This window comes from Palaemon carinicauda, chromosome 32 (assembly GCF_036898095.1).
Source record: "Palaemon carinicauda isolate YSFRI2023 chromosome 32, ASM3689809v2, whole genome shotgun sequence".
Lineage (NCBI taxonomy): Eukaryota > Metazoa > Arthropoda > Malacostraca > Decapoda > Palaemonidae > Palaemon > Palaemon carinicauda.
In genome coordinates, this window is record NC_090756.1 from 81,449,748 (window position 1) to 81,464,709 (window position 14,962).

The 14,962-nt window shown below is 43.0% G+C and overlaps 1 protein-coding gene across 1 annotated transcript in view; it reads left to right on the plus strand.

Moving 5' to 3' along the window:
- LOC137625412 (clusterin-associated protein 1-like) overlaps nt 1-14,962 on the plus strand; it is a 233,977-nt gene that overhangs the window by 175,157 nt on the left and 43,858 nt on the right. The window contains exon 6 of the mRNA XM_068356318.1: nt 1,803-1,943. Coding sequence (XP_068212419.1) covers nt 1,803-1,943 — 141 coding nt within the window. The remainder of the gene's footprint in view (nt 1-1,802; nt 1,944-14,962) is intronic.

A 14,962-nucleotide genomic window follows, 5' to 3' on the forward strand; every position in this document is an offset into this window, starting at 1 on the left:
TAGGGTCATTGACCTGGCACTGAATCTCGACCCTCCTCCAACATGACGTTTGCGGTATTGCAATGTTCTGAGAGTTCAACAAAAACTACTCTGTGATGCAGGTATTACAAGCTAGTGTGTGGAAGCATCGGACAACCTTTACCATCTACTACTTGCAAGATAGGACCCATAGGAACATGGAGATGTTCTCCATTGGTCCTGTGGTGGCTGCAAAACAAGTGGTTTAAACATCTCAGGCTCCTTGATGGACAAGTAGCAGAGGATTGAGGGCAAAGGTTACCCGGGATTTGTCTGGGATGAATGCGTAAGAATAGACTGGTTCTTTCCCTCTTTAAAGCTGACCTCACCTATCTGCAGGTAAAAATACTTTCATTGTGTAACTTAGTATAGAAATGATACTTGTTGCGGCCCCATACCCGTAGCGAGAGGGGATTGGGTAATGTCTGTGGTACCCACGGAAGATTCCTGCAACTCGGAGAACTCTTACCTAGACCATCGCATTGCTAGTATAAAAAGCGCACGGCTCGCATTGGCCGCTGGCCTTGCGTAGTATGGTGTTTAGTGAGCTGTTGTGTTTCTACCAGCTACGTGCTCCGGAGAAACTCTTGGCTGATGCCAAGAAGCCAGTTGGCGTGGACTTCCATCCTCCTAAGGGGTAAGTCATCCCCTATAAATAGCGTATGGTTTGTATTAGTGTCGGAACAAATGACAAATTTGGAAGTAATTTGTATTCTTCCTAAAGAAACAAACCTGTAGCTATTTATAGAGATTGGCCCGCCAGCACTTATCCCCCTAGAAGTCGTACCTCCATGCGAAAGTGATTACTCAGCCCAGGTGTATGAGTGAGTCGGGTAGCAGACTATCCCCACCCTCTCCGCTTACTAGCGGGTGGGTGGTTAACCCTCGCTAAAAGTCTCATGGCTCATCCTCCAGCTTCACAGAATGTAATATCCCCCATAAATAGCTACATGTTTGTATCATTAGGAAATATACAAATTACTTCCAAATTTGTCATTTTTAAAAGACCATTATTTACTTAATTACTTGTATAGTATTGTAATTAAATGCAATTCCCTACTGTATTTCCTCTAAATGCAAAACTTGTTTTGTTTAAACAAGTTTATACAAGGTGATTTAATATAGTAAGAGTGTTACCATGTTTTATTTCACATTTTTCTTCTTTGTTGATAAAAAAGCAAATGAAGGTATTTCGGTAAATGAACTTACGTAGGGCTCATTTAGGTTTTGTGAGAAAATTAAGTATTATTGGTTGGAACTTAAGAATTTTTCATAGGCGAGTGGTCTGGAAATATACATTAATACCCATTTTGATATGAGAATAGTGTGAAATTAGAGTATAGAAATTCAATATTATGTGAAGGTACAGTAATAAATTTTAAAAGATTTTCCTCATTGATGGTGGAATTCATATTACAAAGCATACAATGTTACTTTCATTTTGTAATTGTTAATGTACAAATGACTTGCTTAGGCTTTAAACAGTGTGGACACTAACCCAAATGCATACAGTATTGAAATACATTTTTAGCACACAGCATGTATATTGCAAATTAGAGCTCACTTAGTCTACAGTAGAAATACATTGTTATCACATCCAGTGCTTGTGCACAGTGCTGTGTTATGTCTGTAGCACATAGCATGTTACATAGGAATCTACAATATAAACCACATGTATAAGAACTAGAATCGTTAATTAAGGTGTTCATATAAGAGTTTAATTTTTACAATGCTCTACACTTGTCCAACGTTTATTTGACACTGAAAGCTCTCATTCTCTGCAGATTAAACGAGAGGTTACCCTGAACCAGGCCTTAGATATTGATCGGCTAGAAGCAACTCTGGTCTCAGCACTTCATGCCCTTTCAGCCACTGTTGCAGAACTCAGGGAAGCTACTCAACAACTGGAGAAACAAGAGGCTGAGGTAGGATTATAAAGTTGTACCTTCTATTTGTAATACATAGTTTCATGAACTTTTAAATGTTTAGTATAAATGTTAGTATTATTCACTTTATAACTTTAACTTATCTCTTAGGGTTTATTGGAAAAGTCTCTGAAGATGATTGCTTTAGAAGCACATCACAAATTATTAAACTTCATTTCATAGATAGTCTGTCCTCTTGTGATATACACTACTGTACTTTATAGCTAAATATTAGTCTTTTGAAAACTGCAAACTCCTCCAGGAATATCAATTAACTGCCTCTGATTCACCTTCTTGACCAAGAGGCATAACATGGGATATAGTTGCTGGCACAAACGTATCTTCTAAAAACTGTTTGTCAGTGCTTTAACACTTCCAATAACCTAAAGTATAATTGTTCCTACACTAATAGAAATCATTGTCATTTACATAAAAGGATAAAAGCGAAGCTGGAACACAGCAATTAAAGATCTTAATGAGGTGTCAACAATTGTCAGGTAGCTAGCTTCCAGTAGTGGGGCCCCTGCTGGTTCACTGACAAATCATTTATAATATCAGCCGTCGGTGAGAACAGGTGTTCCTGCTGGCTTGAGTTTTGGTATACTTAGTTTTGCGTTCATTTTTTACCAGCCTGTTTATGAATGTTCAGCATCTTCTTGAGAGTAACAAGTGTTTCTTGCAGAGGATTAGACTGGTAATCAAGGGTTTCTTGTGACAAGTATTTGTGTTTGTAGCCTTTTGAATTCATCCCTGGCTGGCAATCAGGGGTGGGGAACTGGACTTCAAGACCCTTCTCAAGCTTGGTTTGTCATCCTTGGGAAAGCAGTCATCAATGGCAGACAAATTTGCTTTGTCCTTGGGGTCATCCTTTAGGTTGCTTAAGCCTCAACCTCTCACTTTAACACCGATGCTTCCTTTCTCATCTCTCACATTGGCCTCCATCGAAGGGTGTTTGGCCAAGAGGAGTACCTTTACCTTGACAATATCAAAGTAGGAAGGCCTTCCTGTTCTAGGGAAACGAGATAATGTTCCTTTTGAAGGGAATCTTTATTTCAGATTGAATGGCGAGCCCTTAGGACTTCGAGGCAGATGTTATTATTTTGGCCCCGGCAGAAGCAGAAGCAGCATTTCCATAAAAGACATTGAGTCCTTGGGGACATTCTCTTCATCCCTCGCCTTGTTCAGCGACCTTCAGGGGAGATGTCTTCCAGGCATTTTTCTCCTTGGGAAATGCCACTTCTGCTCTTTCCAGAAACTGCGGGCGACTGGACGCCTTGTCCAGCTTCAACTCCAGGGCATTGCCCTTTTTGGTCTCCTCCAAAGCATTAGCTATTTGGAGACTGCTCACAAGGGTACTACAACCTTGCTAGATCCTCCCTCTTTGGAGGGAGATCTTTGACGCCTCACAGGCATCTCTCATCAGATTGTGTAGGAACTTGCAGACACTCCTGCAGCTGCCTCCAGTCTCTTCAGATTAGCTTGCGGAGTTTCAGTCCACCTTCATAGCTTTCAGAGGGAGAAGTTCTTTCGGACAGTTTCCTGAGAGAAACAGCTGTCAGTTCCTGCTTGTTCAGATGGGAGGTCCAGTAATTGAGTGCCTAACCCTCGCCACTGACGAAGGAGTTTTCCTTTGGAGTGTTGCTCTTTAAAGCCCATTTGCAAGGTTGATCTTCAACCTTTGCCATCCTGCCTCTTCAGAGGTGGATTACAGATGTGCCTCTCTTATGCAGTTAACTATGTCCAGACTTTCAGGAGACATGCCAGCTTGCTCTTCTAAGAGGCTTCTCTTCCAAGAGGCTTCTCTTCCAGATGCATCTTGTCCAGATGTCTCATCCAGAAGTTTTGCTTGAAGAGGATTTGTCTCCTTAGGACTCATTTTTAAGAGAAGCTCTTTCTTCAAAGAGCCTCGCCAGGCATATGTCACTAGACGTGTAATTCTTATAGGCGTGTCTTCTGGCCATGCGATTCTCAGTCACACTTCCCTAGATTCGCCTACTATACTAGTATGTCTTTCAGAACCTCATGTCTAGTACCAAGTGTGCATGTCTTTTGTAAAGATCTGTCCCAAGACGCTTTTCCTCCAGGCGAGTGTCATATGATCTGCCTCAGATGTTCCTTTTCATTTGGCATGTCTACCAAGGCTTCCCAATCTCGCTACTCGAGAGTCATCTTCTCTACAAGCAGCTCTACCAGATGCACGTGTTACCAAGTGTACAGATGCTCTTTCCCTATAGATGTGTCTTCCCGGTACGTTGCCACAGGAGCAACTTTACTGCAAGTATGTCTGCCAGACACACTTGTCCCCAGACATTCCTCCTTATATAGAATTACAGTCAGCCCGTGCTTTACGCGAGTTTATACTTTGCGATTTCACTTATACGAGACATAGAACTGCAATACCTAATAAATAAAGAATCAGATGTTTGCGATAAAAACTCTCACGGCGCGATGATTTCAAATAGCCCACTCTCCTTTACACTAGGCATGCTTTGTACCACTTCCCTCTCCTTCCACCCAGCTCTTAGTTTACTCGGGATATCCATTTACTGTTGTAAAAAATTACAGCTATATTTAAAATAATCCAAATTTTAATTAAACTAGTGTTTCACTTAACTGTATCCAATAATAATGCATGTAATACATTATTCCCATTTTAATATTGTATTTGTAAATAAGAACATAGCAAATGATAACTGTAATCTGTTCCATTATTTATGTTTATGCTTAGCAAATCAGCTGATTAAATCCTGCTACCAAAGGATATTTCATATTTCCTAAAAGAAACAATTATTACTTGATTGATTATTATCCAATTAGCATAATAATTTCAATAGTTTTATTTGAAATACTGTATATTCTCGTGTAAAGAACAACCATATGTAAAGGGGGAACCCCAAAATTTCCTTTAGAAAAACTGTTTTTATCATATAGTGCATGTAATGGGCAAACAGCAATTTCAAGGCCAGCCTAATGTTACTACTTTTTTATTATAAATCTTTTACCACACATTTAAGCTTTAGTGTTGCTACTATTGTATATTTATGTTTATAGTTTATAAAATAAGCTGTATTTCTGTTTAAGAAAGTATGAAAATAAAACAATTTGTAAGGTTTAATAATGCCTACATATTCGTCATGTACCGCCATCTCTTGGCAAAAATGTAAACAATCCTAGTTGTCCAAAACAATGGATTTTGAGCGAAATGAAAAATTTATTTTTGGGTGAGATAGCCATGTCGTCCTGATGGAAGGTTCCTTCAAGTAGCTTCCTAGGGTATATTTGACTACAGTGATATTCCCAGACAATTTAACTTAAGGTCTCCAGAATTCTAACTCATGGTGCGAATATCCTTAAAGTTTCCTTGAAGGATATCGCATAATATCAGAGGACGTATTCTTGACACGCCACATAGCAATCTGCACCCCGCATAGCGTTTACGCTTCGATGGGGGAAAAGTGGCAAAATAAAAGAGGAGCCGTTAATGAGGTTCCCTTCCTCCGTTACTGTTTGAGTACTCAGATGGCGCCACCATCGCCGCCATCTTTATTCCTTGTAGCGTTGAGCCGGTACTACAGATACAGTATTATTGGGAGGGGTCCTGCCAAGGCCTTTCATAGAAAGGAGGGCGGGTCCATCAGGACGACATGGCTATCTCACCCAAAAATAGATTTTTCGCTTCGCTCAAAATCCGTTTTTGGGCTCAGACCATGTCGTCCTGATGGAAGTTTGCCAAAGCATTATAGTATCTGTGGATTTTCCAATCGTGCCCTAACCTCAAGACAATATTTCCTTGGTCACTTAGACCTAGAGACCTATGACGTTACCGTTATATGTCATTGCTTCTAATCATGAACTATGTTAGTGCTTCCTGCCCCCTACAGGGAAGAGTCATCCTAGACTCGGGAAAAAGTCTCGAAGTTTGCATATATCATATGACCAACCTAGCAACCAAAGGGGCATACAGGTCTCACTGTATGCCTTTAGCCAAAGTTTGTATTTTAAAAAGAACAAAAGTTCACATAAGCCACCATAGCATCTAAGGTATGTCAGCTCAGCTGTATGCCACAACAGATAAGTTTATATCCGTGTCGAAACAAGGTAACCATGGCAGAAAAGGTTTGTATACGTTTAGGAACAAAGTTACTATCATTGTTCAGTGTTATTATGCAGAATAATAAGGAATAAAAGTAATGCTCATACATAACTTTATTTATATATGTTTGGGGCGAAATGAGACGCAAAAATCAAATTAGACATTTATTGGCAATCAATAAATAATAATTCAGCATACATTTCATAATAACATACAAAATGCAAGCGAACAAAACTTTATAAACATAGAAAATACAGTCCAGATCAGAAATACTTGTTTTATCCGAAAACAAAAGTTCATGCCACTCAGTTGAGAATTCAGTAATTCTCTATTGCTTTTCTGAGAAGTCTGTCTATTTACACTTGTGTAAAAACACACGGCACTAGTGTTAAGTCTATGTTTCATCACTTTTATGCACTGGAACAGTCCATAATGTCACCTTGATGACATTTCAATTACCATGTTGCACTGTATTGTGCCAACATGTACACCCTATAGAATTATAGTCCCAATTAATTCACTGTTCCTCGCAGCACTAAGCGACAGGTTTTAGTACACTACCTGCTGCCACCACATATCTCTTTAATTCTTGCACTTGCTTCGCATAGTGCTTGAAAAACACTCTGGATGACTTCCATCCAGTATACGAGCGAGGACGCTTGAAATCCCTGAACTGGAAAAAATTTAACGAAGATGCAATTTTCCTAGGATCATGACCTGCGGGTGTACTGTCAGGATCCGCTCTGCGAATGAAGTAGGTGATCTTCCCCCTTAGTTGCTTCAGGGATAAGTTTGAGCCCAATGTTTCTCCTTAAAAGAGCTGTCCTCCCCCGAAGTCTGAAATTCTACGAAGATAGACCTTTAGACACTCCACTGGACACAATGAGACATCTTCCTTCAGAGGGCAGATTCTCCAGGGACCCCACCTCTTGGTGGGTAGCTCGTTCTTGGCGAGAAACGTTGGGTCAGGAAAAAGATTCAGTTCTCCCGCTTCAGTAAACTGGATATGGCCCTCTTCCCGAGAAAGGGCCACTATCTCACTAACTCTAGCCCCTGAGGCTAGAGCAAACAAGAATATAACTTTTTGAGTCAAATCTTTCAGAAAGCAATTCTCATTGTCCAATATCGAGGCAAAGTGTAGTACCTTATCCAAGGACCATGAAATGGGCTTTGGAGGTGCTGCAGGCCTAAGCCTAGCACAGGCCTTAGGAATCTTGTTGAAGATTTCATTAGAAAAGTCTACTTAGAAAGCGTAAAGCAAGGGTCTAGTCAAGGCAGATTTACACGTAGTTATTGTGTTGGCTGCTAAACCTTGTTTATGAAGATGAATAAAGAAAGATAAACAAAAATCTGTTGAGATTTCTTTTGGTTTTCTTGCCTTGACAAAAGTAATCCACTTCTTCCAAGACGACTCATATTGCCTTCTGATAGATTTACAGGTAGACTTATATTCCTCTAAGAAGTCTATATTTCTTTCGAGATCCCAAACCTTTTTCTTACTTCTAAGGAGAGAAAGTCATGAGATAAAGGTCTTGGGTTTTCTGTAATGAAGCGAAGACAGTCGACTTCTGTACCTGTTGAGACAGAACTGGGTCTGGCAGAGGAATCAGCCTCAGCTGCAATTCCAATATTAGAGGGAACCTGTTGCTCCGGGGCCACTTGGGAGCCACTAGGGCTGCTGTTGTTTGAAAAGATCTCAGCTTATTGAGGACCTTCATCAGCATGTTGGTTGGAGGGAATACATGAGTCCTGGACCATCTGTTCCAGTCGAAGGACATGGCGTCCACTACTTATGCTAGAGGGTCCTCGTATGGGGCCACATATCGAGGAAGTTTCTTGTTGTTGCTCGTTGCGAAGAGGTCGATCTGCAGTTCCAGGACTTGATGTAAGATGAAGGAGAATGATCTTGCGTCTGGGGACCATTCTGACTTTATCGGCATTAGCCTGGATAGAGCGTCCACTGTCACACTGCTGATAAGTGCCATCTCTTCTTTTCCGCTAAGCGGAAGATGGCCAACATTACCTGGTTGAGTTGAGGTGATCTCGAGCCTTGACGATCAGACATCTCACTATCACCTCGCTGTCCAGAATCAGTCTTATATGGACTGCAGGGCGAGGGAACAATTTCTTCAGTGTGAGGATGACTGCCATGGCCTCCAAAATGTTAATGTTGAAGGTCTTGAATAGAGAGGACCAAGTTCCCTGAACTTTCCGTTGATGAGAGTGACCTCCCCATCCTTCCAGTGATGCGTCTGTGTGGATGATGACTGAGGGTGGAGGCGGTTGCAGAGGCACTGACCTCTTCAAGTTCTTGGCCTCCGACCATGGCTTGAGAAGTGATCGTAGTCGGATCGGTATTGGTCTTCTTAGATCTCTTTGAGTGTTTGATGTGTATCTTCTCCAGACTCCTGATGCATCTTTTAGCAGCGCTCTTAGCACTGGATCTGTCACTGATCAAAACTGCAGGGAGCCCAGCACTCTCTCCTGTTGGCATCTTGATATCCTGTTGGATTTTAATAGTCTCTTGACAGATCCTGCTATCTCTCTCCTCTTCTTTAATGGAATGGAGAGGCGATGTGACTGTAGGTTCCAATGTATACCTAGCCATTGGAACTTCTGAGCTGGAGATAGTCGAGACTTTTTGGTGTTGATCTTGAATCCCAGATGTTCCAGGAACTGGATCACTTTCTTGGATGCATGCATGCATTTCGTGTTGGATGCTGCCCACACCAGCCAATTGCCCAGGTAGGTCATCACCTGGACACCTAGGCGTAGTTGTTGAACGACTGCATGTGCAAGCTACGTGAAGATCCTTGGGGCTATGTTTAGTCCGAAGGGCATGGCTCTGAAAGCGTACTTTCTTTTTTGTAGCCTGAATCCTAGGTAGGAGGAGAGTTATCGATTGATCGAAATGTGCCAATAGGCATCTGCCATGTCTATGGAGACTGTGTATGCCCTTTTGGGCAATAGGGTCCTTACGTGTTGAAGGTTCAGCATCTTGAACTTGTCGTTTTCTATGAACTTGTTGAGTGGCGACAAATCCAGAATAACTCCGAGTTTGTCTAAGTCCTTCTTGGGAACACAAAACAGTCTTTCTTGGAACTTGATGGATTTTGCCCTCCTTATCACCCATTTGCTCAAGAGTTCTCAGGTATATTCTTCCAGGAAGGGGGTGGAGTGTGGGAAGAATTGAGGAAATGATGGTGGAGCTATCTTCCAGCTCCAACCTAGTCCGTTCTTGATTAGGTTTTGGGCCCAGGGATCGAAGGTCCAACGATCCCGGAATTGACAGAGTCTTCCTCCTACTGGAAGCATCTCATTGCTTCTGGTTTCCGGAGGGCTTGCCTCCTTGACCGCGTCCTCCCCTACCCCATCTTCCTCTTGAGGGACGTCTAGAGGAACCTCTGGTAGACCCTCTACCTTTAGGGCGAAAGGTAGTGGTCTGCCTCTCATAGGTGGGAGTGAAGGCTGGTGACTGAGTCACCACCTGCTGGGATACCATCTGGTAGGTGGGTTGGGGCTTTGCCACCGTCTGGAGCACCGCGGTCATGGGAAGTTGCTGTTGTTGTCTTGCAGGGCAAGAAGGCAACCTTGGCCTCTTTGTCTTCCGTTTCGGTTGGGGACCCTCATCCGGGGAAGACTTCCTTTTAGCCGACATACCCCACTTCTGGAGAAGATTCCTGTTCTCTGTGGCGGCCTTGTCGACTATCTCCTTGACCACTTCATTCGGGAAGAGGTCCTTTCCCCAGATATTGGAAGATATCAACTTCCTGGGTTCGTGTCTTACCGCAGCCGAGGCAAACACGAACTCCCTACAAGCCCTTCTAGCCCTAACAAAGCTTTAAAAGTCTTTAATTGGGGTTGCCAAGTGCCTTTTGGCCATGACCATGAACATATCTGGGGACCTATGTTCACTGGCCATAGCCTCCAAGGTAACCTGGAGGGACAGAGAGGCAGCAAACCTTTCCTTCGTATCCTACTCCCTACGCAGGAGAAAATCAGATAACTTGGGGAGGTTTTCGATGAACTGACGTCCAGCGATATCCGCCTCCAACTTGCCAACTGAGAAGGTAAGCTGAATATCCTTCCAGTCCTTATGATCCATAGGCAGGGCTAGGGAAAGGGGCCTACACTGCTCCAGTGTAGGGCAAGGTTTCCCAGCTTCCACTGCCTTGAACCCTTTTTCCGCAAAGGGGAAGGCCATTGTCGCTGGAGCAAGAAAGGAAGGGTGTTTCTTACTCAGGGCTGGCACCTTAGAATTAGAGAAGCCCCTGTCCTTCAAACTGTTAGCCAACAAAGCTTGAACCTTCGTATGGTCAAGCTCTATGACCTCCTTCGGCTCTGTCTCCGCTTTGGATACAGGCTCCGCCTTTAGACGAACGAAGCAGTCGGGATAGGACTCAAAGGCGGGCCAGAACTCCATGTCCTCGATAAGGACAGTTCCCAGCTTTTCTGATATGACGAACTTCCCATTCGTGATTGGCATGTACTCTGCATGTCTCCATGGGTTTACCCTAGAGCACAAGGGAAGATCCTTGACATTGAGTCTCTTATGAGACCCACGGGACGTTGCAAGCTGGTGAATCTCCTTCCTTAGTGCAGCTTCCCTTTCTTCACTCCTCTTCTGGAAGATCTCCATCATGGCCATGATAGCAGACAGGGTTTATCTGACTTATCAGGTGGAGGAGCGGAGGACATATAGGGCACGGGTTCTGGGGCTGGAACGGACGAAACAGACACCGTTTTGACTTCATCCTCTTCCGTTTCCAGAGCCAACGTTGACTCCTCTTCCTGACCTTCAACAAGGTCCTTTTCGGTATTTTCTAACACCTCTGACATCCTCTCGTTGTCTAGATAGATGTCCTTTATCGCATCCGAGACATCCGTATCCACGGAAATCTGGACGCAAGGGATCTCAGGGTGAGGCTGTGGAATAACAGCATCCACAGATGCTGAAGGGAAGAGATAAGCCCTTTTCCTTTGTTTTTTATAAAGACAGCAGATTTCTTAGCTCCAAAGTTATCTGTTATTTTGCGCAAGTTAGCAAGAAGAGGAGCTTTTAGCACTAGTTGGAGAATTGGTAATGTTACTCCTCTATGTAAATGTGTTTGTGGTAGCTCAAGTCCCACTGATTACCGCCCAATTTCCATAACTCCCATATTATCTAAAGTTTTTGAACGTCTTCTGGCAAAACGTCTTAATAGGTTTGCTGAAGGTAATCATCTACTCCCTAGTTTGCAATTTGGTTTTTGTAAAGGCCTTGGAGCATGTGATGCCCTTCTTACAATCTCCAATGCTGTACAGAAATCCCTTGATTGTGGTCGGGAAGTTCGTATGATTGGCCTTGATTTTAGTGCTGCCTTTGACCGTGTTAATCATGAGGCCCTTGTTTTCAAACTGAAACAGTTGGGAGTGGGTGGGTCGTTTCTTAGCATTATTATTGATTTTTTAAGTAATAGATCTCAAAGAGTTGTTGTTGATGGGCACCATAGTGATTATAGAAATGTGATATCCGGTGTTCCACAGGGTAGTGTTCTTGGCCCATTACTTTTTATACTGTATACACATGACATGTGGTTTGGCCTAGAAAACAAGCTTGTTGCATATGCAGATGATGCTACTCTCTTTGCATCAATTCCATCCCCTGAATGTAGATCTAGGGTTGGTGAATCCCTTAATAGAGATTTAGCTAGAATTAGTGCATGGTGCAAATTATGGGGTATGAAGTTGAATCCTAACAAAACTCAAAGTATGATTGTAAGTAGGTCAAGGACGGTGGTTCCTCAACATCCGGATCTCAGTATTGATAATGTTTCTTTAAATATGTATGACTCTTTCAAAATTTTAGGTGTGATTCTCGACAGTAAATTTACTTTTGAGAAACATATAAGGTCTGTGTCTTCTTCAATTTCACAAAAAATAGGCTTATTGAGAAAGTCTTTCAAGATTTTCGGTGATCAATCTATTCTGAAGAAGTGTTTTAATTCTTTCATTCTACCTTGTTTTGAGTATTGTTCTCCTGTCTGGTCTTCAGCTGCTGATTCTCATCTTAATTTGTTGGACAGAAACTTACGGTCTATTAAATTTCTTATTCCTGATCTAGATATTAATCTCTGGCACCGTCGTTCAATTAGTTCATTATGCATGTTGCATAAGATTTTTCACAACTCTGACCATCCTTTACATTCAGATCTCCCTGGACAATTCTATCCTGTTCGTAATACATACTAGGCAGGCAGTTAATTCTAATAGCCAGGCCTTCTCCATCACGAGGCTCAATACTACGCAGTACTCTAGAAGTTTTATTCCAGCTGTGACCAAGTTGTGGAATGATCTTCCTAATCGGGTGGTTGAATCAGTAGAACTTCAGAAGTTCAAAGTTGGAGCAAATGCTTTTTTGTTGAACAGGCGGACATAGTCTTTATATAGTTTATTTAAGACGTATTTGTTTTTGATGTTGTTGATAGTTTATTATATGACATGTCTGTTTTGACGTTGTTTCTTATTTTAGAATGATTTATTGTTAATTTGTTCTCTTCGTTTGTTTATTTCCTTATTTCCTTTCCTCACTGGGCTATTTTTCCCTGTTGGAGCCCCTGGGCTTATAGCATCTTGCTTTTCCAACTAGGGCTGTAGCTTGGATAGTAATAATAATAATAATAATAATAATAATTGGGAGGTAAGGCCCCGTGGCATTTTTCTGGAAGCCACGAACCCATCTGCGCAGCTTATTCCAAGCTGCATCCCTTTCGTTGTCTTGGGGTCTTCAAAGGCCTCACTAACCAAGGCTTTGCACACGGTACATACCTGGGGGTCCCAACATTTGAGAGGTCCCTTGGTGATGGAACAATGGGAGTGTGTCCTACACTCCAGGTGGCCGCTGAAGTCCTTGCTGCGGACGTTGCAGAAAACGCTGCCACACTTCACATGGTCCTCCTGTAAAGAGAGGAAAATAAAATGAGTATAAGGTAGTTCATCTCACTAGATAAACTAATAAATATTATTAATAATATTTTCCATTTTATTTTATTGCATATAGCTTAGGATAGATAAGCTAGAAATGAATTAGTAAAGACACATACGTGTGTTTCCTGCCCAGCCAATTGCTGTGACCTCCCTCAATATTAAAACCCAGGGTTATCCTCCTCAGGACGCCCATTGGAAGAATCTAGCCTATAAGGATAGATGCGTGTAGCTTACACCACCTTCCAAAAGGATTGATAATGAGGGTCATTGGTAACTGATCATCTTTCAGTATATGGAAAGAGAATTACTTTCCTTATCTTATGTGGTCTCAACAATAGACTGCCCCTGGACACACAGAGTATGTTGGAAATTTAACTACTGTATGCTTTTATACGATAGTTTTCTGTTTGCAGTATGATCTATGCTGCAAATATACTGGCTACTGTATTGACATATACTGTAGTACATGCCGGCAAGGCTAGCACCTAGGGCACAACATTGACTGAAATGGTGGCCGGCCGGATTGCAGGCGGCTTGCCGGTCACCGGCGGGTCATCGGCGAGTCACCGGCTGTTGGCGCTCTAGCCCAGTCAGCATTCTGTGACAGGGTGGTGGCGGGTAGTCAAAACTCGGCCGGCTTTTTCCGGCTAAGTCAGTTGTGTCAGCAGATCATTGGCTGCCGATAGAGAGAGAGAAAGCAAGGAGTGAAGGTTGTTGTAAGAGCACTGTCTCACTTCCTTCCTCTGGAATGAGGGTTCAAATGGAAGGGGAGAATATAAGATATTCAGGCTTCCACCCATCCACCTTCATTGTCGGTCACTACCGGACACAGGTTGTGAATGGCAGTCCAAGAGGGGACTGAAGAACACTCTATAGCAAAGGGATCTTCTGCCGGCAGCTGGTCCTGCCGACCCAGCTATCCCGGAGCTTGTCTCCGAAAGGGAAAGCTGAGCGACTAGGCCATATAAGCAGAAGCCCGAGCCGGCCCTACAACCTGCCGGCAAGCGGTGAGATTGCAGGACGATGGCCAAAGGGTTGTGATAGCTAGGCCATCACTAAAGGACAGAGGGGAGAGGGAAAAGGGGCCTGTATAGGGTGTGAGAGGAGCTGGCAGGTTGCCAGTCCTATCACACCCTAAGGAACCTCTGTTTCAGTATCGGCGCCATCCTAGGCAATGAGAATCTATTCTCCAGCCTAGGGTCTGCCAATACAGGGAAGGGGCCGGCATCATCTAGCCGCCACCCTTAACAAGAGAGAAACAGAGTTCCAGTGCTGGGGCCATCCTAGGCAGCTTCAGCCTAGGGTCTGCAAGCACAGGACTAGTCTACTAGACCGCAGGGAGAAGGGGGTAAATCATATGACCCCTTCAAGTGCAAATCTAGGGAGGCTAAGCCTCCTATGTCGACAACATAAATCGACGGGAAACTCATTCACCCTACCGATCAGCTGCCGGTACAAGACTGTGTACTTTAGGGTTCTGACCTAAACCTAAAGCTTACCATCTGCAGCTAAGGGAGGAGGCAGAAAAACTGGCCTCGACCAACTAGGGTTGTAGCCGAAGGCTACACTCAGGGAAGGAGGGATTACCCTATACATGAGGGTAAACGGGGAATATGTATGAAAGTATACTAAAGCCAATAGGCTATTAGCCTAATGACAGTGAGATCGACTACCTAACTTATCGAAGCTCTCTCGTATACTATCTCAGAAGAGGAAATATTATATGAAATCTATATATCATACATGTATAAAAACGGATTGTGAGCGAAGCGAAAAATCTATTTTTGGGTGAGGTAGCCATGTCGTCCTGATGGAAGTTCCTTCATAGTAGCTTCCTAGGTTATATTTATCTACAGTGATATATCCCAGAGAATTTTACTTAAGGTATCCAGAATTCTAACTCCTGGCACGAACATCCCTGGCTTTCGCCTTATGGGATATCGCATAATATCAGAGGACG